A 27,121-nucleotide genomic window follows, 5' to 3' on the forward strand; every position below is an offset into this window, starting at 1 on the left:
TGTTCTCCCAAGTAACGCTGATATAGCCCTTCCAGGGAGGCTTTAGAAGTCTCATTTACCTGAGGGGGAACTGAAGCACAGAGAGGCAAGGTCACATACCCAAAGTCACACAGCAGAAAGTGAGAGAGCTGGCGAGGAGCCCCATGGCGTCTGACTCCAAGACGGGGGTCCCTAACCACTGTGCTATGCTGTCCTGCAAATGAAATGAAGACTGTGGGTCTCACCCTCACAGGGGGCTAAACCACCCAGGAGAAAGATGGGGGACACAATCACTGTCAGGACAATAGCAGACACTTGCTAGCCCCTTCGTAGACCAGGTGTCCTTTTAAGCACTTTACACCATTATCTCATGAGATTTTCACATCCACCCTATGAGACAGGTGCTATTATCCCTGCAGTACAGATAAGGAAACTGAGGCAGAGAGACGTTCAGTAGCCCAAGGTCAGCTGTCAGGGAGCAGAGCTGGGCTTCAAACCCGAGTGTTCTGGCTCCTAACCGTCACACTACACCACCTTGTATAAAAACCCTTGTGTAATTACAATGGCATAAACAGTTGCTAATTTGAAATCACTCCTCACCTGCGTGTGAGGCATGACATTTTACAAATGCATTTCCGTCCTTTGCCCTGTAAGCGCAGCAGAGCCGCTCTCAGCATCCCTTCACAGAGGAGGTACGTGGGCTCAGAGAGGCTCCATGATGGCAGAGCAGGACCTGGAAGTGAGGCCTGGGTGTTTCCTCTGCCAGGAGGGGTGGACTCCTAGTGGGAAGCAGCATCCTGCCCTCCTCCAGCCAGGCACAGTCTGGATCCTTCTGCCAGAGCATCACCTCCCACCCCCACCTGTGTTCCATACACCCTTCATCCTCCTTCTGTCACCCTTCCCCAGCCCCCAGCAGAAACACACACACACACACACACACACGGAGGTTTATCTAGGCAGCTGGACCACATGGTACTTTGAGCCCCCAGCCCAGCATCCACCATCCTCTCTATGTTGATAACTCTGCCCCAGACTTAACCTCTCTGTGTCACTCTCACACCAGGACTAGAAGCCAAGGCAGCTCCAACCTTCAGGCTCAGGGCTGCTGGGCCCACACAGCAAGTGTGTGTCTTCTCCCCACCCTCTCTTTACAGCAGCTCCAGCCCAGGGCGGGCGGGCTGCTGTTCAGCAGTTACAGGGTGTGAAGCCGTGTGGCCATTTGGGGCTGGGGAAGAAGACCTCAGGGGGTGTGAAACTTGGCTGGGGCTAGGGCAGGTTGGGAACACCCTGAGCAGGGCCCTGTGGGGATGCCTCTGGGGCCTGAGCAGCCATGGCTGAGCTGAGGCCTCCTCTCTCCCTCCCTCCCCCCTCCCCCCTCCCTGTGCCTGCTCTTGCCCATCACTGCACCAAATCCTTTTCTCCCGCTTCCGGCCTGGGACCCCACTGCCCTCTTTCCCTGGTCCCCACATCACACGCTCTTGCTCACGTCTCTTCTCTCTTCGTTCCTCCTGCTTCCCCACTGCCCTTCTCAATCCTTCTCGAATGTTCCATCCATCCCCTTTTCATCTCCTCTCCTCTGGGTCCCTCACCTTCCCCCATATCCTCTGCCCCGCTTTGTCCTCTGGCCTCTGGCTCTCGGGTCCCACCCTCACCCGCTCCGCCTTCCCCACCTGCCAGCTGCCCCCTTCTACTCTTCCCCTCCCACCCCTGCCCCCCTCCCTCTCCCCCCCTCCCTCTTTCTCTCCCCAACAGGGGGCCCCAGGAGATGCCGGGATGTCCATCATCGGTCCCCGCGGCCCCCCCGTAAGTGGCTTTTGCCTTTCCTTGGGGTGGAGGGATGGGTGAGTTAGTAAGGAGGCCTGTCGGCGGGGGGGGGGGGGGGGGGCAGCGTGGGTCCTGGCCACGCCTCTGGGTGTGACGGCTGCCCCGGGGACGAGGTCCGCTGGGCCAGGCTTCAGTGCTGCTGTTGATGTTAAAGAAAGCAGCCTGACTAAACCTACCTCAGTTACAGCCTCTCGGGAGGGTTCACAAGGCCCTAGCCTCTAGCCGTGAAACAACAGCAGCTGTGAGGCGGCCCTGCTGTTCACAGGCAGAGGGAGAAAGTGCTGGCTTCTCTCCCGGGAGGGCGGTGGTGGCCATGCTCCAGCTTTCCCGGGGACACGTTCCAGAAGCCCAAGAAGCAGTTAGCCCAGAGCCCAGGTCTCCTGAGCCAAGCACCCACTCCTGCTCTTGACAGAGCCCAACCCACCTCTCGCCCTCAAAGGCCCTGTTTCTGTGCTCAGTGCTGGGTCCCAGTCCCCTCCACCCAGTGGCTGGGGGCTTGGGAAAAGCAGAGAGCCTTCCCCTCAGATATTCTTCCTTAGGGACCAAGAGGGGGGCGTGGGCGATGCTGCGGGAAGATAGCGCGACTATGGGAAGGAGGAATGGCTGTTTTTCTCAAAGAGCGTCCGACCCAAGGGACTTTGATAAAATCGCCAAATGTCGGGGTGGAAAGGACCTCAAGGATGGTCTAACACAGCCTTCTCAGAAGGGGAAACTGAGGCCTTGGGAGAGGAAGGGGCTTGGCCAGGGTCCCACACATAGAGGCCGAAGCAGCGTTAGAACCCAGGACCCCAGGTGCCCAGGGCTCCCCCCACAGCAGCAGGCTGCAGTCTCCATGCTCTGCTGTGCTCTTTTCCTGACCTGCCATACATGGTTGAGAGGGGTGGGGACACAGAGGCCTAGCATCATGCTCCCAGAGCCTAGCCCAATGGGTGATGAAGCCTCCCTACCCATTCCCCTGCCTTCAATGGGAAGCGGGAGGCTCCTACCCACTGACTAGGGAGAGGAGGGGGGTCAGAGAGCAAATTGCTAAGCTGGCGTCCAAGGCCCTGACGGCTATGCAGCCAGGAAGGGGCTATGGTGAGAGCTGGGAGCAGAGAAGGAGAACCGAGAAGGTCAGAGAGAGTAGCTGAAGGATGGAGCTGGGGAGCAAGGCTGGCGGGCAGGCCAGGGGCCTGGGCTGGAGGCAGGGCTTGAAGGGGCCTGGGCTGCGTGGACAGGCCTTCCCTGCAAGGTTTCTACCAGCTCAGACCACGCGACAGTGCTGAGGGCTGACACTTTGCACTGTGGCAGGCAGTATCTTAACAGCTTTACACATAGTAGCTCACTTAATCCTCATGAGAACTCCACAGGTAGGTACTATTAGCACCTCTATTTTATAGATGAGAAAAGCAGGGCACAGCGAGGCTGAGTGACTTGCCGAAGGTCATACATGAGAGTGTGGCCATGGTGCTGGGATTTGACACTCAGCCCGGGCCGCGTGCTCAGAGTCTACACTCTGACCCCTGCTGCTACCCAGCCACGGGGTTCCCATCACCTGTGCTTCTGGCTCACGTGGCCACCGTCCCGGTGGGCTGTAAGCCCCCTCGTGTACTGGGGGAGCCACAGTGTGGATGCCCTGAGCCCAGGTGGGGTGCCCAGCCAGGGGGCGACTAGGAGATGGGGAGGTCACAGAGAAAGACTGTCCCCCAGGTTCCAATGGCAAGGACTGAGTCTGGGGTGGACCTGTTAGGAGGACAGGGCAGTAACACAGAATACAGGCCCTACCCTTTGGCCAGTATCTCTGTCGGCCTCCTGGTCGGACCACAGATGTTCCCTTGTGTGGATCAGGCTGGTCCTCTCACACCCTCTTAGCAGCATCTTTCAGCAGTGTCGTGTCAGCTGGATACCTAGAAGTGGTTGAAAAGGCCCCACTTCTGGATAATACGCTCCAGGGTCAGGGTCTGCCTCAGCTCCCCCTGCTTCCAGCCCAGCGTGTATAACTATACCCACCACGCTGGACATGGTTCCAACGGTGAAAATTACCTTCTGTTCCGGTAATAGCAATAGCTTCCCTCTCCTGGACACCTAGGAGGCATGCTAGGTCCTACGCTGAAAGCCTGTGTATGTGCCAGCCTCCTTCAGTCCCTCCGGCCCCCAGGAAAGCTGCCAGCCCATTTCACAGAGCGGGAAACAGAGGTCCATAACTGGCCTGTTGTCACACGGCTCCTCAGTGCTGGAGCTTGGTTTGGGCCCAGTCGGCCTCATTCCAAAGCCAGCATTCTTTCTCCAACACCGCCTTCCACGCTTTAAGCTCTACTGTTTAAAAAGGATATTTACCTTGAAAAAACAGTCCTCCCTGTGAGTGTTGTGTCGATGTTAGGAAAGGTTTTATGGCACCAGGAGGCTTGATCAAGCCCAGTGTCCTCGGATTTTGGCCTGTGTGTGTGAGACCTTCACCCAGATGGCTGGGGCTGCCCCTGCTGAGTCCTCGCTAGACACCAGGGCAACCCCCTTAGCTCCTCCTAGGAAGCCACTTGGAGCTGCTGAGAGCAGGGGACCGCAGGAGACCATGGGACCGATTGCAATTAAGGGGTAGAGGTCAAGTGGGCAAGCCCTCTGCGGCCCGGGATGATGGGGAACATGTGGCTTTCCACTCAGCCAGGAAAGGCCTAGGACACATGCTGCTAATGAGAACCAGCCTTGCCACTCTCAGGGGCCACCTGCCTCCTGTCTTGCAGCTTCGTAAACGGTCCATGCAAAGGGGGCACCACCCGGGCACTTTGGAGAAGGATGGTTCACATTCCAGTGAGGCAAGATGCTGGAGTAGCAGACGCCATTAAACTGAGCAGGAGGCTGGGACCCCGAGATGCTGGCTGGCCCCACAGGCACTGGGGAGGTCAGCTGCCAGGCTAGGAAATGCCCCCCATCTCAAAGGGAGCTCATTCTTTCGCAGAGACCCCAGGTTCTCTTCAGGGGCCAGGAGGAGCTTTCCAGCCCTCATTCACAAGGAGACACCAGGGCAATATACCCATTGAGTGTTTCTTCATTTATTCGTTCCATTAATATTTGTCAGGCACCTACGACATCCTAGGTGCTGGGTAGACGATGAAAACCTGACTGCAGCCCGCTTGCCCCTTTGCAGAGAGAAGCCATCCCATAGTGATTATAGTACAGACAGTCAGCGCTCAGCTGGGGGCGGTTAGGGAGCTGTGGAAGATACGGAGGAGGCACCTGACTTGGGGTGAGGCAGGCAGGGAAGGCTTCCGGGAGGAAGAGTTAACTAAACTGTGATCAAGGAGGAACAGAGGTCCCAGGTACCAAGGCTGGGGAGGAGTGCTGAGACTCCAAGGCAGGAGCGGTTCCCGTAAACTACCGGAGAAATGGGGAAAGTTCTTTCCAGAGCAAAGCAAGAGCAAGGATGGTGAGAGGGAGGTTGGCGGGGTGAGCAAGGGCCCGATCATGAAGGACGCAATGTTCGGGAGTCAGGATTTTACCCCGAGGGCAATGCAGACCCCTGGGGTTGTGTTCTGCTGAGGAGGGACACGATCAGACTTGCAGTTTACAAAGCTCCCCTGGGGCTTCCCTGATGGCGCAGTGGTTGAGAGTCCGCCTGCCGATGCAGGGGACGCGGCTTCGTGCCCCAGTCCGGGAGGATCCCACATGCTGCGGAGCGGCTGGGCCCGTGAAACATGGCCGCTGAGCCTGCACGTCTGGAGCCTGTGCTCCGCAACGGGAGAGGCCACAACAGTGAGAGGCCCGAGTACCGCAAAAAAAAAAAAAAGCTACCCTGATCCTTCCTGCTCCAGCACGGAGCATGCTTAGAAGAGGCTGCAGGTACGGGGCTGGCAGGAAGGGACTTGTAAGAGTCAAGGCCTGGACTGGAGCATAGTCAGTGGGAGTGGGGCTGGTGGGAGGGCTGGACTGGCGAGATATGTTGGAAGGGGAATCGATGGAATTTAGTGATGATAAAAATGAGGATTGACGGAGAAAGAGGAGTTCAAGGTGACCCCACCTTTCGGACTTGAGTAACGGAGTGCCTGGCAGTGCCCTTCCCCAAAGGGAGAAGCAGATTTTGCGGGGGCAGATGAGTTCAATCTGAAGGTGATAGATTTGGGATGTCCTTGTAATGTTTGGCCCTCCGTTTGCTGCCGGAGGTCAGAGTGAGTGGAGGCGGCTCACGAGGGTGGGTCATACACACCCCCTCCCAACTCTGCGTTCAGTGACATCACTTTTCAAGCTTAAAATGGGCTGTGGTGGGAGTATTTACAGAATCACAGATTTACAGAATTTGGCAAATGCTGTACAAAGCAGGGCTCTCCTCTCCCACTCTCCCCAACGTGATTAAGCATTTACCAGCAGAGTCTTGTTTAAAAGATAGCCAGCACTGACTTGGGGTAGCGGAGGTAGAATAAGGCAGGCTCTGGACAGATCTACGACTGGCCCTCTTTCAGGGGTTAGATAAGAGGGAAGGGAGAGCTCCTGGTAGCGTCCTTCCTACCAGAAACTTCAGTTTGTGTTGCTTTACCCCACACAAATGCAGGCAGGAGGAAGGTAGGGAGGAGTAGACGTAGGGGTCCACTTCCGAAAAACAGGGATGCACTTGGCTCCCTGTCTTCCCTGGCCTTGAATTAAAGGAAGAGATTTTAGAGAGCAATGTAAAGCTTATTTCCCTTGTTCTTGTATAGAAGGATATAACATTAATCTGTAAATTAATCTACAAATAAATCTATCCATAATTTTAACATGATCCTAATACCCATGAATCTGGGGGGTGGAGTTAGGAGTCCGACAAAATAACATTCAATTTCATTTGGAAAAAAAAAAAGTTATGAGAATTTCAGAAACTTTTTGAAACCTAGAGTAAGGGGGGTAGGGGAGGAGGGGTTTAGTTGTTCTACCAGCCATCAAAACGTATTATAGAAACAGAGCAATTAAAACAACAAATAGAACAGAAGTAAAGTCAAACACATCTGGGAATTTGGTCCATGATAAAGGCTTCATTTCACAATAGAGAAGATAGATTGTTCAGGAAATGATGCTGAGACAACTGACAAACAGTTTAGAAATCAGAGTAAATTTCAATGAACAAAATACTCAGATGTAAAACATGCAGCCATAAAATATAAGGACAAAGCATGAGCAAACATTTATAATTCTGAACTGAGGAAGTCCCTTCAAAACATGACCTAAAGACTTCCCTGGTGGTGCAGTGGTTAAGAATCCGCCTGCCAATGCAGGGGACACGGATTCGAGCCCTGGTCCGGGAAGATCCCACATGCCACGGAGCAGCTAAGCCCGTGCGCCACAACTACTGAGCCTGCGCTCTAGAACCCGCAAGCCACAACTAATGAGCCCGTGTGCCACAACTACTGAAGCCCACCTGCCTAGAGCCTGTGCTCTGCAACAAGAGAAGCCACCGCAATGAGAAGCCTGCGCACCGCAACGAAGAGTAGCCCCCGCTCGCCTCAACTGGAGAAAGCCCGTGTGCAGCAATGAAGATCCAATACTGCCAAAAGTTAATTAATTAATTAATTAATTAAAAAAAAAACATGACCTAAAATAAAACCCAGAGGCCATAGGAAGATATTGATATGTTTGTCGGCATAAATGTAGAACTTCCATACGGCAGAAAATATACCATAAAAAAGATAAATGCCAAATTGGAAAGAATATTTGCAACACATATGACTCTCAGTTACTCTTCTTGACAAAGAGCTTTACTCAAATCAGTAGGAAAAAGATAAACGTAGTAGGAATTATTGGTAAAGAATACAAACAGGCAGTTCACAAATAAATAGGATGGGTCAATAAATGTTGGAAGAGATGTCCACCTTCAGTATAGATATGAAGACATGGAAACTAAAATCCATTTCCAAGCCTCTCCAAGTGCCTCACCAAGGCCTGACCTCTCCAGGAAGTAGAGTCCCAGTTTCCATTTGGTCAATGACAACATTCTTCCCAAGATCCCTGAAAAAGCTTTGGTTAGCCCTGGATTTGGCTCTGGGTTGGAGAGATGCATCCTGCTACCAGGGACAGCTCTGTAATTAGCAAACCATGTCATTATCCCTATCATGTAAACATTACCCAGAGTGGGACTTGAAGATGTTTCTTGGAATCCTCTCCTCCTGACCTCTTCTTCAGGCCTCTCAGCATTCAGCGTAGCTGGAAGTTTACACTGGGTGGTATCCAGGTTTTCTTCTTAGTGCTATTCTTAGCATCACTTATCCTTGAGAGGAGAGAGGCCTGGGGCCCTTCTGGTACATGAGTGGCATCTCCACGCTCTTGCCCTTTGGGATGCTTCCCACAAGCCCATCCCGGGCCCACAGCATGCTCCAGCTGGCTCCCTGCCTGGACCCTGACAGCAGGGACCCCATCCCACCCAGCCTTGTCCCCTCCGAACAGAGGCATCCATGTCCACAACTTCAAGGAAGACCCAAGCAGCCTGGAGGTGTTTCAGGTTTACAGCAGTTGGACCCAGAGGAATCTTCCTCTGGATAAGAGCCAATTCTGAAACGACTGCTTGGCAAGGACAAACCTCCATTGATCCTAAGACATTGGATCAAAGACAACCTTGCTTTATTCTGGTGCTCCTAGGTTCAGTTCAGTTTAACAAACATCTGATGATGGCAGCTACCATTTCAATAGGCTTTACAAATATAGCTGAATGACCCTATGAGTTTATACAGTTATCCCCATTCTATAGATGAGGAGACTGATGCCCAGGGAGGTTAAGCCATTTGCTCAGAGTCACATAGCCATTGGTGGCAGTGGAGACACGATTAGAACTCAGTCTGCCAGAGTCAAAACCCCAAGCTTGGGAAGAGACTGAGGCCATCTCAGTCAAGGGGAGACTTCAAGCTGAAAGCTAATCGTGTGAAAGATGTGGTGTGTCCACTGAAAGGCAGGTGAGCCAGGGTGCCCAAGCAGAGAGTATGTAGGAAGATGAGGCAGGAAAGGAGCTAAAATGGTGCATCAGGATGAGATTGAGGCTGACCTTGAATGACATGTGAGCAGAAGAGAACCCTTGCTGGTTCTTGAGAAGGGGAGTGACAGGACCCAGGTTTCTTAGCTCTCCATCACCCTGGACCACCTGGTCAGCCCGTTCCAGCCCTGGGTCTGCACAATCTCAGGCTTCTTCTCACCTCCGCACTTCTCTTTTGTCCTGAATCTGGCCAGTGAACCAGCTTCTAATCTCCAACCTGAATACTGATCTGTGCACTCTGTACCTCCGGAAAAATGGACATGATTGCTCTGCATCCCACAAAGATTGGGGGACCCAGAGATTGCCCAACCAGGAGAGCCCTATTAGCCAGGGTGAGAGGACAGTGGGCAGTCTGACCTGTTCTGGTCTGAAAACACATTCCAAAGGCCAATTTCCAATATCCAAACCATCGTTAGATAGGTGACCATGAACAATGACTGTGTAAGTGAAGAGGACTTAGACGATCCCAGTCCAGGAGTTCAGCGCGCTGTAGGCTGAGTCCCCATCGTCCTTGCTCTCCATCCCACTCCCATGCCGAGGTTCAGAGCATCCGGGCAGGCAGTGAGGAACTCTGGCAGGCTACTTCCCAGAAAGACCCAAAGGATGCTGGCCACCTGCTTTTCCCTTCCCCACCCCACTCCCTGGAGGAGATTTCCTATGATGGTCCATCTCCTTTCTCCATCCCGCCTTGCAGCCTGTGTCTCTCACGGATGATCAGAGAGGAGTGGGAGGGAAACCACTGACCCTCTGGGAGCCAAGGTGAACCGGGGACTAAGGTGTGGCTTCCTCTCCTCCTCACCCACACTCACTCCTCTCCTGCTCTTTTCAGGGTCAGCCGGGCACTCGAGGTTTTCCTGGATTTCCGGTAAGTGGAGAGGACTGGTCAGCTGTGCCCCTGGCGACTCCTGGGCCTGGCTGTGTTAAACTTCAGGCAGAGCCGGCCCTCAGACTGCTTTTGCCATTCCAAATTCCCATCGGTAAGGACCCTCTCCTACAGCCTTTCGTGGAGACTAACTGAGGAGAGTAGCCCAGCACTCGGCTCATAGTGCAGGAGGGGACAGGGACATCAACACGGAACTACAGGGATGGCAGACAGGACAGGCTGTGAAGTCACAGGCTGGCCAGCCCTGCAGGACCCTGGACTGTGGGGCAGATGATGCACCACTCGGAGGCCACCTCTGACCTGGCTTTGAGAGCAGATCCGCCTGCTGGGGGCAGTCATGTGGCCCTCTGGATGTCCTGGGAGCCCTGCCTAAGGCCTAAGACAGATTATGAGAGGAGGGCAGGGAGCAGCCAGCTCCCCCTTTCCCGCAGGCCTCGGTGCTGGCCAGCCCTGCTTTCCAGGAACACACCCTCCACTTTCCACTCGAGGTGAAAAGGACTTTGATACCATGGCGACTGCCACCCGTCAGGTTCTCCCTCGCGCCAGCACGGGGCAGGTGGCATTTCGTTCACTCACAAAGACCCCTCATGGGAGATTCTTTTACTCCCCACTTTAGAATGGGAAACCGAGGTTTAAGCTTACCCATGGTCTCATAGCAGCAAGTGGTGAAGCAGAGATGTGAACCCTAACTTGCTACAGTGCAGAACCTGTGCCCTTAACCACCTCTCAGGCTGCCTCTCTGCCAGGACAGCTGTGATACTCGGTCTTTACATCTGGCCTCTTTCTCTTTCAGGGTCCCATTGGGCTTGACGGCAAACCGGTGAGTGGACCCTCTCGGGCTGTGGGCTCCCCCCACTTAGTCCAGGTCACTAACCCGGGGTCTCCTAGTCCTTCTGCAAGACCCCGACTCCTTGGAAGACGCTTCAGATAAAATGAACATTCTTGGGGCGGAACGTCGTTGCCAGTGGGAAGGGGAAGAGAGGCCATTTGAATGAGTTGCCCCGTCCCCCATGAGCCTCCCCTGGGCACAAGTCCACAGCCTCCAAGCTGCACTCTCAGTATCTGGAGCAAGAGCCATCCTAGAATCTGCTGATTCCAGGGCCTCCTGGAAGAGGCTGGAAGGTAGTGAGGCAAGGAGGCCGCGGGAGAGGAGAGGGCTGGAGAGCTCTGGCTCGCGCCCTCCCCACCAGCCCCGCAGGGCGCCTCCTGTGTGCTGCTCGGCGTCTCCATCTCGGTCCAGCCCCGACACGTGCCCAAGTCCACATGGAGGCTGCTTCCCGTCCAGAGCTCCTCTCTGCTCATCTCAGTCCTTTTCACTGGGCCCCAGATGCACACGTTCACGGGAGGAGCCCTGTGTGACTGGGGGATGGGGCTGGGGTACTTCTGGGGTGCAAATGACTCACCCAGCACTCGTGCTCCTCTCGTTCCAGGGCCGCCCCGGACCAAAAGGGGAGACGGTAAGACCCAGCTTTCCTGCCTTCCCTCGAGGGGTGCGGGGGTCAGCCTGGCCCTCACAGGCCACAGAAGCACTGCCCGGCAGCGGGAGTGGCCGGCCCACGGTCACTCCCCGGCTGGGTGCGACGGGTCCCCCTAGGTCCTCGCTCAGCGCAGGGAGGAGAGGCAGCAGGGGGCTTTTCCACCTGAAGAATGAGGAAAGGGAGGTCCAGGGAGTGTCTGCTCTTGGCCAGTGTCACACGGAATTAGCAGCTAGTGTTCCCAAACCGCCACTCTCACCCAGCACTCACAGGGGGGCCGAGGGGCACCCATCCAGCACTTCATCCTGAGCCTAATTTCCTCATGCTCCCTGCTCTGGGCCTCCCAGGGCTCCAGGCGCTCCTGCCCCAGCCAGGCACAAGGCAGACCTGGAGAAGCAGACCTCTGCCCCCACCTTCCTCCTGGCCCCTTCCCACCTTCTGGAGAGCCTTAACACAGTCCGTGCCACCCCAGAAGGAATAGTGATGGCCATCAGCGGGGCACTGCTCTGTAATCCTCCTAACAGCTTATTATCCCCACTCTATGAAAGAGCAGATCAAGGCTCAGAATGGTTGTGTGTATTGCCTGAGGTTACACAACGCCTAAATAACAGAACAGGGAGTGAGATCCACGGGGTAGACTCTTACCCTCCACCGTGTCTCCTTCTGCTGCCAGGACCCTTTGTTTAGAAAGAAAGGGACCCTTCTAGGGGACTCCCCTTTCTGCCATCCCTCTGCCCCACCCCACTTCACCCCCCGTGAGTCTTCCCCGTCTGTTCCAGGGTCAGAACTATCTTGAGCAGGGAAGGGTAGGGCCACCCCTTCTCCCGTGAGCTCACGTCAGTGTGATAGGTCCCCTGTCCACCTCGTAGTCATCTGTCAAAATCCGACAGGCCACAGAGCCATTAGGCTTCTGTTTGGCTTGGCACGGGGACCCCAGGCTATTAATTCAACACGCTGTCTAATGTAATTATCTTGGCCTGCTTATCATCTGTCTGTCTCCCACTCGCCTCCCTTCCTGGATGGTTTACCTGCTGCTGGGCATCCAACATGGGGGGCTGGGGCTCACCCTCACATGCTTAACCTGTGCCCTCACCTGTCAAAAGAGGGTCACCTCTGCCCCACCCACCTCACAGTAGCCCCGAGAATCTGATGTAAGGTGTCGACAGGATCGGGGCCCCCCAGGTGGCGTAAAGGAGAACCAGGACTCTGTGTTCACTGCTTGTCCCACAACTCACAGGGCTGTCCTGAGGACGAGAGGAGTTAATTCACACCAAGTGCTTAGAACAGTGCCTGGCACAGAGGAAGCACGATAGGTGCCAAGCTAGCACATCGCCCTGACCTGTCCTAAAGGGGCAGGCTCAAGAGCTAATCGGTGCCCTGTGTTGTTGGACCTTGAAGAAACTTGAAATTCAGATTTTTGTTGTACTCTCCTTGCTCTTCAGTATTTCAGTTTATTGAAATAAAACTGTGTGAGATCAACAAAATACTTTGGGGACCACGATTGTCCCATGGGCTGCCATTTGGGATGTCTGGACTCAGTCCTCCAAGTCTCTGCAGCCCCAAGCCCTTGGGTTCTTTCTCTGGGCCCCTGGCCCTCCTTCTCTCATCATACTCCTCTCTCTGTCCCAAGAGAGGGTGGCCTGGTACGCTGCAGTCTGGTTCCCTGCCAGATGCATCATATTCTGCTAAACTTGATGCTAAACACTTAGCCAACTGCATAGGCTGGGGTGCCACATGGATTGTCCCAAAGACCACTTGTCTCTTCCCACGAACCTCCTGGGAATTTCCCAGTTTGGGGTTGGTCCAGTTGTCAAGTCGGGGACAAAAGAAGGCTTTCCTCCCACCCAGATGGATCTGTCCATGGGCATCCTGTGGTCTTCAAACCCCAAAGAGACTGGCCTGGCAGGTGCGTCCTCACAGGCCCTGAGGAAGGCCTGCAGGATGGAAGGGAGCTCAGGGCCCCAGAGGCTGGGACACTGCCTGTGGCTCCAGCCAAGTTTAGAAGCCCTGCCCCCTGAGGTCCAGCCCAGTTCAGAGCGCGTGGCAGAGTGGACACAGCTGGACCTTCACGGTCCCAGTGCCACCATTCACTGAGCCGCAGGGCCTTGTCTCCGTCACCTCATCCGGGAGATGGAGTGACGCCAGCGCCTTCCTCTCGGGCCAGCGCGGGTGTGAGCTCAGCACATCCTGAAAGCCTTGCCTCCAAGGGGGTCCTCAGAACAAGGTGCGCCATCCTCCCCCCTCCCCTCCACACTGGCCAAGTGTGAAGCCTTCTCAGCACTGGCCTCGGGTCAGGCTCCTGAGAGACCCAGCTGGACGCCATGTCCTCAGAGAACTGAGGAGGTCCACCCTGCACCCGGGCTCCTTCCTCAGCTCTGCGAGCTTGACAAGACACCCTGGAAGGAAACCCCGAGGTCCCTTATGTTCCTCCGAGGAGCCCAGAATATTCTTAAGTCGCCGACTTCCTGCTTCCTCTCTTTGGCCAAAGGTTTCTCCAAAACCCCCAAAGTCTGCAGCGCTGCCCCAGCCCCCGTGTCCCCAGAAGCCCTTCTGGTTCAGTGGGGTTGATGCTGAGGCCTTGGAGAGTAGGAGTTAGAAGGTGCCTTTGGCTCTGTGAGGACGCGGCGTGAGTGCGCAGTAGCAGAGCCCTGCCTGACGTGGCCATGCAGCCTCCTCCGTGGCTGGCCCACAAGATGCTGGTGGTTGCGGGAATGAATGAAGGATGGCACCTGTTCTTCATCGCGGCCGTGTGCGGGGGTCAGGGCACACCTAGTCACGTCCACGGGTGGCTGAAGGAGCTGGGCCACACCAGCTGGAACATCTCGGGCACCGAAAGACCTGGCGTGGGTGGCCAAGCCCAGCCTTCGGGACTGCAGGCTTTCCAAAAAGTTTCTTGCACAATCCTACGCAGGCCTGCATCTCTGATTCTGCCTGCCTTCTGTGTGCCACTGACCTGTGTGTGTGTTCCTCCCCACAGTGCTTGGCGGGTCCCCCAGGATAGCCAGTTGGTACATCGCCCCAATGTTTCCCAGCAGAGAGGCTTTGGGCCCTGAGTCCTTAGCCTCAGTTTCTAACTGTCTCATTTCTCTTCTTAGGGACCTCCAGGACAAAAAGGAGAAAAGGTAAGCTGATGGAGGTTTTCTAGAATTTTCATCTCAAGAAGCAGCCTTCCAACAGGTGGAAAGGATTATTTTCAAACTTCAGATTTTATCAACAGAACCAGGGGAATCCCCTGTACCCTGTGGTACATGGTATATGAGAGAGAGAAGGGAAGCTGCCCTGTGTGGGGCTCTTCTTTTGGGGGGAAGGCACGGCCTGGAGCCTGGTCCTTCTCAGCCTCTTTCTCTGCCCATCCAGCCTGCCACCCCCATGGTATTTCCTGAGCACCTCCATGAGCCTCTAGGATTTTGAGGTGTCAATTTGTAAACCACTGGTCTGGCCCTCTTCCCAGCCTCCTACCTTCTCTGCTTCCTTGAGTTTCTGATGGGGGCTCTTCTGGGCTTGCCCCCAGGCGGACGGTGCAGGGACCTGGCACCCCCGGATCCAAGAAGGCGTCTCCGAGGGCCCCATTGCCCATAGCCTGCCTTGGTGTCTACTATTCCCATCCATGGGCTCCTGTTCAGTGCCATTGGGTGGACCCACCCAGAGGGTCAGCCTTTCCGGAAGCTTCTTCCAGCCAGGCACGGAGCATAACTCCTGACTCTGCCGTCATGGCATGTGATGTATGGTGGCAGAGTCCTGCCCTTGGCTCTGTGGAGCCACGTCTGGGCAGGCCCTGGAGGTTACCGCCCTGCTGCCAGCCAGGCTCGAGGGAGGGAATCAGTTCTCCTGCCTGAGAGAGCTCAGCCCAAGACAGAGCAGGGCAGCGGGTGACGCACATGCATGGTGCGTCCCCAAGTCCTGAGGTTGCCCCCATGGTACAGCCCCACAGCAAGGGTCTGATTCCTCCTCTCCTTCCTTCTCTTCCCCAGGGTCAGTGTGGAGAGTACCCACACCGGGTAAGTGAACCCCAAATACTGATCCATCCCTGGGGCACAGCCCCCAGTTTAGCCTCATCTTCTTCCCTGCAGAGCTTGGGGACCAGGAGCACACAGCCCCCTCTGCACTCAGCAGCCAGAGTGGTGCCGTGACGGTGGTGGTGTGTTTGGCCAGCTCCTGGGGGTGTGCCTGGTAGTCAGCGTGTGTGTGTTTGTGCAGAGCTGCGTGTCTTGGTACGTCTGCCTCTGTGCTGGCTGGGCCTGCACGCCCCCAGCGTGTGTGTATCTGGAACTCTGCACGCCTAGCTGTGTGCTCCTCTGCACATGGCCTTCAACAGAAGGCCGTGCGGCTTGTGTGAGTCTGGGTCTGGCTCCCTACCCAGCGTGTGTGTGTGCGTGGGTGTGGGTGTGTGTGTGTGGGGGTGTGAGAGGGAGAGAGAGAGAGAGAGAGACAGCTTGTGTGTGTCCATCTGCCTGCCCTGGCGGAATCAGAGGGACTTTTGGATTAGTCATTGTTTCAGAGGACCCAAACCTCCATGGTGGGAGATAATTGGAGGCTGACTGAATCAATTCAAGGGTAAAGTCTCTGTTTTGCTTCTTTAAGAATCAAGGAAGCCCCTCCAAGTGGAGTGGGGGATTTCAGGGCTGGGATGATCTCCCATCCCCCCTGGCCCCCACCCAGCTCCTTCCTTTCCCTTGCTTCAGCCCAGGATACAGAGCCCAAAGTCTGCTGTCGTCCTATCGGGAACCCTCAGATGTGTGTGCCAACATCAGAGAGCCATTCTTGGGGATGGGGTGGAGTGAAGGTGTGCAGGAGCCCCAGTGAGCTGGGACCAGAGAAATGCCCCTCGTTTTGTGGATCGGCCTTGCCTCTCTCAGTGGAGCATCTTTAGGTGTCCATCCCCCTGTCATAGGCTGCATCGTGCCCACAGACACACACACAGTGTGGCTGCCCTGGGCACCCACCCCTGCCAGGGAGTGTCTTGAGGGAGTGGAGAGAAGCACAAGCCAGACTCAGAGTCGGTCAACTTGGCTCCAGAAGACCACTGGGAGGGCCTTGCTGGCAGGGTCCGGCCACTCAGACTCTGACCCCTGGTTCCCAGGCCAGGGGGAGGCCAAGGCGGGGACAGCCTTGAACATCAGTGGCTGGGGTGGGGGCGAGGCCGAGACTGGGTTGGGGGCACAGGCCGGCAGCAGCACAGACAGAGCCAGCCTGTCAGCGGCATGTGCTGCAGGGAAGCAGGGGCCCTGGTGTTCCGGCCAGCCTGATCCTGATACAATAATAGAAGGTCAGCTGTGTTTATTTGAAACGATGGGCTCACAGGATTGTTATGTTACCCAAAAGAAAGACAGCATCCCCCAGCACAAAAGACTACACAACTTAAACGCTTTGACAGTGTGTCATCAGCCCCGAGAGGACGCATGGGGCTGGTTAGGAGAGAGCTCTCTGCCCATCAGCGCACCCCAAGAAGAGGGAGCTGGCAGGGAGAGAAGGCTCCACAGGGCCACAGGGCACAGAGGAGCCCAGGGTATGACTGCGCCTGTGTGGGTAACGAGTCAGGCCGGGTGAGAGTGGATTTGGGGATCCAGCCGCTGGGCAGGGCAAGGCAACTGGCACCTTCTGTTTATCTGGAAGTGGGTAGGAAAGCAGGGTCCTTCTAGGGCAAGGCATCTGTTGGCTTTCTGAGGGGACTGCAGACCTGATGGGGGTGGCAGGCCTCCTGGCCCGCAAGATACAAGATCCAGGCGGTCCGGGCCCCTGTTCCAGCCTGTAGCATCCCCAGGGAGGGAGGGGGAGGAGGGGTGCGCTGGGACGGGGAGCTGGTGTCTGGGCCTGGCACTCACTCTCCCCATTGCCCTGTCTCCACCTCCACCCCCACCCCACCCCACACCAGGAGCACCTAAGCAGGTCTCTAGCAGCTCTGCACTCCAACCAGATAATTACCCTGAAGGTTTGTAGGTTCTGGAAGGTCTCCAGGCCCCTCTGCTTAGAGGCCCCCTAGATGCAGAGCCCAACATTGCACGTCCCCAGGCCCCACAGTGGGAGGGATGGGGCCGCCCATGAAGGCAGCAATGACCTGGAAAGGCCACGATTGGGCTCCCAGGTCCCTAGCTGGGTGCATCCTCAGCCCAGGCGGCCCCTGCTTCCTAATGCTCATCCCAGTGGCCTCGTGTGAGTCACAATGCTTTCAAAAACGAGAGGTGGATTATATGCCGTCTTTCTTTTCACATGGGTTCTAACCTCTTCCAAAAGCGAAGTGCTCAGCACCCATGGGTTGAGAGTCTGGAAACAGCAAGAATTTCCAGAAATGAAAATTACATTAGATAACATGATTGCAAGTTGCCTCCCCCCAAAAACGTGGTTGAACATGCAAGAGACGTCTTTGTCCAGTGTCTATTTTCCAAGCCCACTAGCCCCAGGGTGAGACCTCAGTAGCACTTAGCTGGTGCCCACACTGGCCACACCCTCGGGATCCGGGCTTGGCTCTGCTTTTGACTATCCTCCCCAGATCCGCTGACACCAGCCCTTCTTGTTTAGCCAAAAAAAGAACCCAGAGGTCGCCACACAGCAGCCTGGCTTCAAGTACCAATTTAGGGTGGTCCTGTGGCTCCCGAGCCAGAGCCTCGGAGTCTGTGCCCCTCAGCCCGGCAGCCTGTCCAGGACCAGGGACCGGCGGGGCTGGCAGTGCAATGTTGGGCCGCATGTTAGGAGGCCTCTGCGACCCAGCTTGGCCATGGAGGGCAGGTCTGGCCAGGGGGGCCACTCTCCCAGTCGGGGAGTGCTTCTGGCCAATACCCCGAGGGCCCGCCTCCTTCCAGGGATGGGGTGCCATCCAAGGGCAAGCTCAGCACTGCACCCACAAGCATCAAGCGCCCCGTCCACGCCCGCCCTCCTGTGCCTCACACTCGCTAATCTCTCTTCTCTCTTCCTCTCCTCCCTCCTTCTTGGCCGCCCTGCCATCCTGGTGGACTTTCAACCCTCCTGAGCCCCTGCGATCTTTGGCCTTTGCCCTCTGGCCTTCCAACTCATCTTTCTCCTCAGCTGCTGCCTCTCCTCAATTCAGTGCGGCTGGCTCCACCCCCAGTCATTAAAAGGCGGACCTTCCAGGTAGACACTTCCCTTTCCCAGACCACGTGGGGCTTCCCAAGGGCTGGTGAGTCTCTGGTCCCTGTCAGGCCAGCTGGGGCTATAGGTGAAGCGAGAATCTCACTGCACTCCCGTTACATTAATTTGGACAAAAATGGACTCACGAATGCTGTAGACGTGGAAATACACAACTCCCGGGCCCAGAAGCCACAACAACTACCCCACCATTACTACTCACGACAGCCATCACTGTGTGCCGGCCACTGGGCTATGCATTTTACAGGCCTCATTTCATTTAATTCTCTCAGTGGTTGTATGAATTAGGCATGATCATCCTTATTTCACAGATGAGGAAGGCTCAGAGACATTAAGTAAGTTGCCTGAGGTCACACAGCCAATAAATTGCAGAGCAGCCAGATTCTTCTGCCCTTATTAGCTGTGTGATTTGGGGCAAGTTACTTAACCTCTCTGCACCTCAGCTTTCTCATTCGTAAAATGAGGATAATAACGGTTCCTACTGCATAGGGTTATTGTGTATGCACAGCACTGGGAATAATTCATGGCATAGTGCTATAATTAAATTGAGGCTCAGAGAGGTGAATTTGTACCTAAGGTCGCACAAACAACAAGAAGCAGAATGGGAACTGGCAGCCAGGTCTTCAGACCCCACATCCAGGCTCTCTCAGTTGGACCTACACCCTTTATATTTAGAAATGCAGATTGCTTAGCATCTGATCACTTGTAACCTGAGTTTGAGAAGCGAGGGAATTTGCAGAGGAAATGTAGCCCACAACTGACAGGTGTAATCGTTGTGAGCAACTGCTTCCTTCTCCTGCCTAACTAAGCCAAGGAGGCTGGGATAGGACCAGATCACAAAGAACAAGAGACCACAGACCCAGGGATCCAGGCATAGGCATTGCAGCTTGATGCCAGGCCAGGAATTCCATGGCTGCCACCCATGCCCCTAGCCTTCCTTACACTCGGGGTCAGGGGTTACCCCCAAGGCCACAGGGGTGCTGGAAGTGGCAGGGCTCCGAGATGCTCTCTGAAAACCTGACAGCAGGGCCTGGAGCCCCCATCTGGCCTGACTCAGGAGCCAGGAGCCCAGGGGCCTGCATGTTCAGGCACCTGACTGAACAAGGCTGAAAAATCACTCCAATTTACAGCTAAAAATACAGAGGGACATCTGACACACGTGCCACCCAAGCCTACATATCCTGTTACACCAGCCAAATCCTTGAGAGCCTCCATGTGCTCCTAGCGCTTAGCCCAAGCCTGGCTATTCAGGGGGCCCACTGGCAGCTCAGAGAAGCACCAGGCCCACCCCGCTCTCAGCCACCCCTACCCGTGTCAGACCCCATTTCAGGAGAGCCGAGTCCTTGCTCTCAGAGCGGCCATTCGCCTCAAGCCCCAGCAGCCACCTCCTGGCCTTAGTTGCATTAGCCGCTATGTGTTGAGCCCTTGCTGGGTCCCAAGCACTATTGTAAGAATTCTGTATGGATTATCTCATGTAATCCCACATGGGCCACCCGGCAGTGGAGGTGGCATCATCGCCACCTCACAGATGAAGAAATTAGGAGGGGCCGAGGCATGTTGCTGCCCCCCTTTTCAAGAGCAAGAGGTGGATAAGCCAGAACTTTTTGTGCTGCCCTGACCTGATTTGCAAAGTAGAGAGAAGAATAGGGGCCCCTGTGCTGCCTGCTGCAGATTCTGCCTAGAGAATAAGGTTTTTATGCTGTCAGCCATGGTGGGACATAAAAAGGCTCGTCCATTTCCTATCAATAAACCAGTATTGATTTCACAGGCTCTATAAGATGCTTAAACATTGGGTCTAACATTAGTTGAAAGAGGAAACTTTATATGAGATATGATGTGCTCAGCAGACGGTGTTGGAAGTCATTGCCAAAGTGCAGAAAGTTGGACTGTGAGCAGTTTTTGCTGGGGGCTTACTTGGAATGAATAGGAATAGTCTGGAGTTCTGAGCTTGGGTCCTGGCTGCCCCCAAATTCTTCTTGTGACCTTGGTTAGGGAGCTCAACTTCTCTGAGCCTCACTTTTCTCTTCTGTAAAATGGGACTTGTGACCCATTTCTGCACCTGCCTTCTCCACCATGGACACTCTGAGCCCTTAAGTGGCTTCTCAGAGGGTGTGGCAGGTTGCAGCCCAGGCCCCAGAGTGGCACTGCTGGTGGCATCTGCCCTAGGATGTCCCATCTGAGATATGATTCAAGCAGATGCTGCTAAAATCTTAGTTCTCATTGTGAGGATGTACACTCCTATTTGTAATCATCATTTTCCTCTGTGGAGTTTGCAGCAAGCATTGTCAGCTCCCTTTTTCATATAGGGAAGCAGCAGTGTCATAGAGGATTACTGAGATCACACTGAGAAGGGTGGGCTGGACTGCAGTCTGGCCGCCTGGGTCTCCCTGCATCCCAGCCTGGAGCGCTCAACACCTGCCAGGCTGTTCTGCCTTAGTCTGTCTGCAGGGCTGGACCCCCATCAAGAGCTGAGCCCAGAACCTCCCTGGAGAGGTCACGTAGAAAATAACATAATGACATGGATCTGCGTAGATCTAGGTTGACTTGGGCTGGCCCTCAGCCCCAAGATCTGGGTCACATGGACCAGGCTCTCTCCTCCTCCTGAGGGAGCATGATCCCACCCCTTCCTCCCTGGGCCCTGGGTCCACCCTGGGCACATGCACAGTGGGTGACAAAGGCTGGGGGATAAGGCAAAGGAATAATAATAGCGACTCCAGAGAGGCACAAAGCACTTTACACTTTCAAAACTCAACTGTCCCCTGAGGTCAGGTACAAATCACATAAGTGACAGAAACAGGCTGCAGGCAGAAAGGATGGGGGTGGGCCTGAGGCAGCTGGAGAGCCCAGTTGATGGCAGCCCCCTGGGAATGTGGGCCTAGCTGGCCAGGGCTCCCAGTTTTTCATCAGAAGCCACCAAGCCAAATTTTTTACATAAAATCTCTTGCCCAATTATTTGGTGAGCCAAACAAAATTCTGTGGCCTCTGACCTAAGGATCTCAGTTGATCCTCTGGGCCAGATAATCAAAGACAGCAAAAAGCAGTGAGGGGAAACAAGGAACAGCTGTTCTCATTTGATAGTTAGGAGGCCAGGGCGCAGAGATGGTGGATTCGCCACACAGAGGGAGGTGCCGAGACACGCCCAGGCTGCCGGCCACCTGGGCTGTACCCTGGCCATCTGACCAGGCTGGGAAGAGGCCTTCGGTCGGGCCGGGGAGCATCTCACCTGCTCCTCTGCCACCGCAGCAGAGCTCAGCCCTGGGGACCAGCAGCTGATGCAGCGAGTCCTCTCTGGAAGCCCCTCCTCTGGGGGCTAATGTCTTGGCCGTCTCCTCACTGCCACCAGCCCCTGCACGTAGTCACCACCACAGCACCATCACCATCACGCCACCACCGCCTCCCCCCAGAGCCCACGGCGGGGCCTCAGCGGGTGCATGGCACTGGGGCGGGACCGCTCTGCAGCCTGGGGCTCTCTCTCTAACGCTTGTTTCCACGAACCTCAGGGTGAACAGGGCCAGGCTGGCATCCAAGGCCCACCAGGGCCACCAGGCCCTCCTGGACCAAGTGGACTGGGGCACCCAGGACTGCCAGGGCCCATGGGGCCACCCGTAAGTAACTCTCCCGCTCTCCACTGCTTCCTCTCCTTCGAGATTTGTCCCAAGAAATCTCTGGAAGCTTCCAAACCTTTCCCTGGAAGCTTCCAAACCTTTCATAACCAGTGGGAACCTGGGTCCCCACTGAACAGGCAGAAACACTTGGCAAGGCCGCTGGATGTGGCTGGCCCCTGCAGGAGCTGCCTGTCCCTGTCACACTCACCTGTTACACTCTGGTTCTGAACACACATTCTGGGACCGTGTGTTCCACTCCAGTCATTGCCTGCCAGGGAGGACACCATGAACAGGCGCCCCCTCCCAGGTTCAGCAGACAGGAGCTTGGAAAGAAAGTTCCCAGGGCCATTCTGATGGCTGTCTCCTGACCCCCGGGCTTAGGAAAACCTGAGTTGGGCACAGTGTGTTCTAAGGAGGTAGCAAGCGGGCATCCGACTGCCTGGCATCCCTAACAGACATGCTTTTGCTGATGTGTGTGGGCTTCCACTCCTGGGCCACCTTCCAGCCAAGTTACACGTCTGGTCGGCCAGGAGGGCCCTGCATCGAGCCTGGGGATTGGACCACTGCCGGGAGGGCCCAGGGGGGCCAACAGACACCCCTCCAAGCACGACCACACTCAGGTCAGTCCCAGTGTCCACCAGTCATCTGTTTGTAAGCCCTGGCCAAGCCCCGACTCTTTCTCAGCCCAATTTAGTGCAAGAAAGCACCAGGGCAGAATAACTTAGCAGGCCCTTGGACTTCTTTGGAGAAAATGGGTTCTCCACCCAGAGCTAAGACTGACGTCAGCAGTTATTAGAGGGACAGGGGTTAAGGACATAGTCTGTTTGATAATGTTTTTTCCACGAGGCTTTTTTTTAAAAAGTGTTTTTCTCCCTTATGACAAAGGCATCATACCTTCATTGTGAAAAATTTGGAACATAGACAAAGTCTTAAATTGCATGCTTTCTCATATCCAGTGTTCCCCATCATTAACGCTGTAGAGAGTACTTTCCATTTTTCTCCTTAGATCTGCACATAAACGTTTTCCAGGTTGTTGATGTTCTGAATAATATAACAGTTTGTATCCTGTTACTTTTTTCCCTTAATATCGTAAACCATGCCCCTTCCTAAGTCAGGAGTCTCCTGTGATGTGGATTTTAGGACTGCTGGGTCTATCTACAAGGTAGTTACTGAGTTCCCTTCTGTATATTCTTGAACGTCAATGTGCACATCTCTGATGCTTTCATGGTGATAGATTCCCAAAGGTGGAATTGCTGGGTCAGGGTGTCCCTGCCAAAGAGCCCTCAATGAGTACAGCCACATTCCATGGCACTTGGCTTCACATCTGGGCCCTCAACTACCCCAGCTGCCAAAGCTGAGGTTCGGCGTAGGGTCCCCCTAGGCTGGGCGACAGCTCTGGCAGGCCAGGGTTGCCATCTTGGCCAGAAGGCGGCACAGCAGAGTGAAAACCTAACTTGCTGGGAGCCAGCTCTCCTGCTCAGCTTGATCCCCGTAACGAATTTTAAATATTTCCATGATTTCTCCCCAGAACGCTGGGGAGGGAAGTTAGTCTCACTTCCATGGGTTTCTAGATGCAAAAACAGAAAACCTGAAAGGAAGTGAAATTTAGGGAATTGAACCAAACAAACCAAGCCAAGAAAACCAAAAAACAAAGCTCAAAATTCACTTCTTTACTGATGGCCCTTGCCCAAACACAGTGGGTAACTCCCGATCACTGAACCCAAGCCAGGTGGTTTTCTTTGTTAGGTTGTTTATAAAGAGAAAAACCAGAAAGCATGCTTTTAAACCAACTGAAAGAGGCCAGACTCGAGCATCATGGTTTTCTCCAGCCAGTGTTTGCCGTCCAGACCCACGCCCGAGACCACGCCGGAGCCCGCCTTCCCTTGTTTCTCCCTCGGGCTCCCGCGGGGCCCATGCCACCTCCCCCGCGCTGGCTGCTGTGCTCACTGTGCCCCAGGGGTGGGGGAAGGAGACAGAGGGCTCCCCCACAGGCTGGCAGGGCCAGAGGCAAAACCCAGGCTTTGCTGGGCAAGGTCGGCTTTCCAGGGAGTGGTTCCAGTTAGGAGGTGGGTGGGTGGGAATCTGGACCAAACCACACTGCCAATTTCACATGATGCCACTGACCTACTTTCCAGTGGGCGAGCACAGCGGAGATGCCCACGGCGCCCATGTGGCTCCAAAGAGGGACATGAGCCTGTTGTCCCCACGTGCCCTCAGCAGGTTTCAGATACCCTTCCAGGACCCTCTGGATCTGTTCTTCAACACATCCAGAACCCATTACAGCCTCCACTGGAAACGTGACGAGCCCCCACCGTTTGCCAGAGGAATCCATCTCCATTCACCTTTTTTCTTGCTTCCGCAGGGCTTACCTGGGCCTCCTGGACCAAAGGTGAGGGCCCTCTGGGTGATGCATCAAACGGGCGGGAGAGCTCCCTGCAGGAGGGAGGGGGAGGCGTCACTGAAGGGAGCTGAGAGGGATCTCAGCTGAGAGAAGGATCACGAGTGGCTCATTTCCAGAATGCCCTCGGAAATTGATTGGGTCCCGCAAGGATTGCATTTTTGTGGGCTCAGGCCAAGCAAGTGCTATGGCTGGTATGGAAGATGCGGCCCTGCCCTCCAAGGAGATTATGGTCTAGTTGGAAACTCAAAGTTGATGCCCAGGACGCTGTGACAACATCCCAGTAAAACAGCATTTCATAAGGGGCCAGAACTGGAAAGGACCTTCAGGGTCATCTGGTTTCTTTGGAAACCTTATCTGGAAGCCCACGATGTCAAACAGAATCTCCCTTTGAAGCTGGAGTCCCTGCGGCTCTAGGGATGAGAAGTAGCAAAGCACTGATCCCAGCCAACCAATTCACAAATGCAGAAGCTAGAGCCCTGGGGAAAAGTGACTTGTCCAGATGCCACAGAGGGTCCATGGTAGAACAAAAACTGACCCTCAGGTGTCCTGGGCCCCTGCTGAGTTAACCTTTCCCACCTCCCTCTGCCTCCGCAAGGCAAGGACTCATTCTGAAGAGTAGAACAGTCCCTGTTATTGTTCCAGGGATGGCTGGAGGTGGAGGTCAGAGGATTTGGAGTCATTGGGAGGAGGAGGGATGGTAATATGAAGGGGGTGGCAAGAAAACCCCTCTAATGGTCTTCTCTTGGTTCCCCCAGGGAGACCCGGGGATCCAGGGCTACCACGGCCGGAAGGTAAGAAGGAGTGGAGCGGAGGCCCCACCCCCCAGTGACAACCCAAGTGGGGCTCCACCACAGTGCACACAGGGTCCGGACTTCGTCACGCACACACACTTTGCACACATACCAGCGGGAGCCTCGAAACCCTTGAGGTGGGCTGAACAGGGGTTCATGTCTCCACCTGGGGGAGGAAGAGGCTCAGAAGGGGAAGGGCCTTGGGCAAGTCAGTGGCCCCGCTGGACCTCAGACCCAGGAGTGTGTCCCCCGCCAGCCTGGGTGGCTGTGTCTGCACAGAGGCAGGCCAGGTTCTCACTGGCCCCCCTGAGGACCTAGTATGTGGGAACCAGGCAGAGCTTCTGAGCATGGTGGGAGATATGAAAGGGTCCCAACCCTGCTCTCTGGCAGCTCACAGGCCAGAGAGACAGGATTCCTGTACAGATAACCCTGGTGAAGGCAGACTGTGCTAACTGCTACCATTACAAAGTGCTGTGTCAATATGGGGGGGGGCGGTGTGTGCAGGGAGATTAATTCTAGGTTGGGAGGAGTTTGGGAATTCTTCTGAGGAGGGACAGCCTCTGAGCTCAGTCCTGGTGAATGGGTAATTGTATCGGTTATCTACTGCTGTGTAACAAACCGTCTCAAACTTACTGTCTTAAAACAGTTCTTTCTCAGGATTCTGTGGCTTGGCCATGTGGGAGTTCTGCGTCTCCTCTGGGCTCACTGATGCAGTCACATGGGATGTTGGGCGGAAAGGCTGGGTGGGAAGGGGGCAAGATGGCCTCATCCACATGCCTGGGGTTGGTGCTGGCTGTGAGCTGGGTACCTCTGTTCTCCTCCACGTGGCCTCTCAGCCCCAGTAGGGCAGAGAGGTTTCCTCACAGCATGGCAGGCCTAGGTCAGCTTTCAAAACGGGTGAGTCCCAGTGCTCAAGTGCTTTTCAAAAACATCTCTTGCATCACATTTACTGAAGTCCTATTGGCCAAAGCAAGTCACACAGCCGAAGCATGCAAGTCAGTGGGGCTGGGGGACCCAGCCTCCGCTTCTTCTTGTCCAAGGGTGGCAAAGCCTTTGTGGCCATTTTTAATCCACCACTGTGGTCCTTCAAGCAGCAGATTTCAAGGGAAATGGCATTTTAGACAAGAAAACAATTTGAGCAGAGGCCCAGAGGTGGTCATTACGGTAACTATATAACATAAAAATCATTTCAATACTAGGCACCACTTACTAAATGCCTACTGTGTACCAGTCTGCCCTTCAACGTGACTTGCATCATATCTAATCCTAACACCACCTTAGGAGGCTGATACTCTTCTTCTCCTATTTAACAGATGAGGAAAATGAGGCACGCCTGGAGTGTCATAAGCGGCAGAGCAGGAATTCAAGGCCAGGTCCGGGTCTTTCACAGGGTGCCACCTGCCATAAGGAGCCCATCCCGCCCTCCAGGCCCCAGCTGGGAGGCTCTGGCGCCTTCCAGGAGAAGAAAAGAGACAGGAAGGAAAGGCAGGACAAGGACGGGGAGGGATTCTGGAAAGGCAGGAATCACTCTGGAGAAGCACATTCCACACGCCATGTAGCTCTGTCATCAGGCGGTTGCTGTCACGGGTGCTTGGTGGGTGAAATGGCAAGACCCAAGAGATCTTTCATTAGTTCTGCATAAACTGCAAAGTTTGTACTGTGTCAGGAAGTGGAAATTACAGCCCCCGAGGTTGCCTCCACCCACTCACGCAGACTCACAGCATTTACTGCCTCTCCTGGTGCAGCACGGGGTCGGCTTTCCCATTAGCAGCCAGACCAGCTCTTTCAAACTGTGAAGAAACTTCAGGGCGGCAGTTTCCCCCCTGGATCAAGGGGATGCCCGCAGCTGGCATCCATACTATGGTAGGCGTCTGCACTCTCCTGCCAACGGGAAGTCTAGTTCATCCAGAAAGGAGGTTGGGGGTCTGCTGCCCTGAGGATGGAGAGGCATCAGCTTGGGGCTGGGGTGTCATGATGATAGAGGGCCTGGTTCCATGATTTTGGCAATTCTGGGCTCAGATTGTGGGAGGAATCATTCAGCCCTGGCTACACTGAATTTGCAGAGAAAAAGAGTGTGGTTCTGCTGATGGAGGGGCAGCTT

At 55.1% G+C, this 27,121-nt stretch overlaps 1 protein-coding gene across 1 annotated transcript in view; it reads left to right on the plus strand.

Annotated features, from left to right (window-relative positions):
- The window catches only part of COL13A1 (collagen type XIII alpha 1 chain), a gene marked incomplete at its 5' end in the record, with an annotated part of 111,037 nt that overhangs the window by 36,937 nt on the left and 46,979 nt on the right, over positions 1 to 27,121 (plus strand). Inside the window, 10 exons of the mRNA XM_082642849.1 lie at positions 1,732 to 1,782; positions 9,594 to 9,629; positions 10,441 to 10,467; positions 11,078 to 11,104; positions 14,218 to 14,244; positions 15,094 to 15,120; positions 16,995 to 17,051; positions 21,724 to 21,828; positions 24,191 to 24,217; positions 24,985 to 25,020. Of these exons, the coding sequence (XP_082498975.1) occupies positions 1,732 to 1,782; positions 9,594 to 9,629; positions 10,441 to 10,467; positions 11,078 to 11,104; positions 14,218 to 14,244; positions 15,094 to 15,120; positions 16,995 to 17,051; positions 21,724 to 21,828; positions 24,191 to 24,217; positions 24,985 to 25,020 (420 nt within the window). The remainder of the gene's footprint in view (positions 1 to 1,731; positions 1,783 to 9,593; positions 9,630 to 10,440; positions 10,468 to 11,077; positions 11,105 to 14,217; positions 14,245 to 15,093; positions 15,121 to 16,994; positions 17,052 to 21,723; positions 21,829 to 24,190; positions 24,218 to 24,984; positions 25,021 to 27,121) is intronic.

This window comes from Mesoplodon mirus (assembly GCF_964341445.2).
Source record: "Mesoplodon mirus genome assembly, chromosome: 2".
NCBI lineage: Eukaryota > Metazoa > Chordata > Mammalia > Artiodactyla > Ziphiidae > Mesoplodon > Mesoplodon mirus.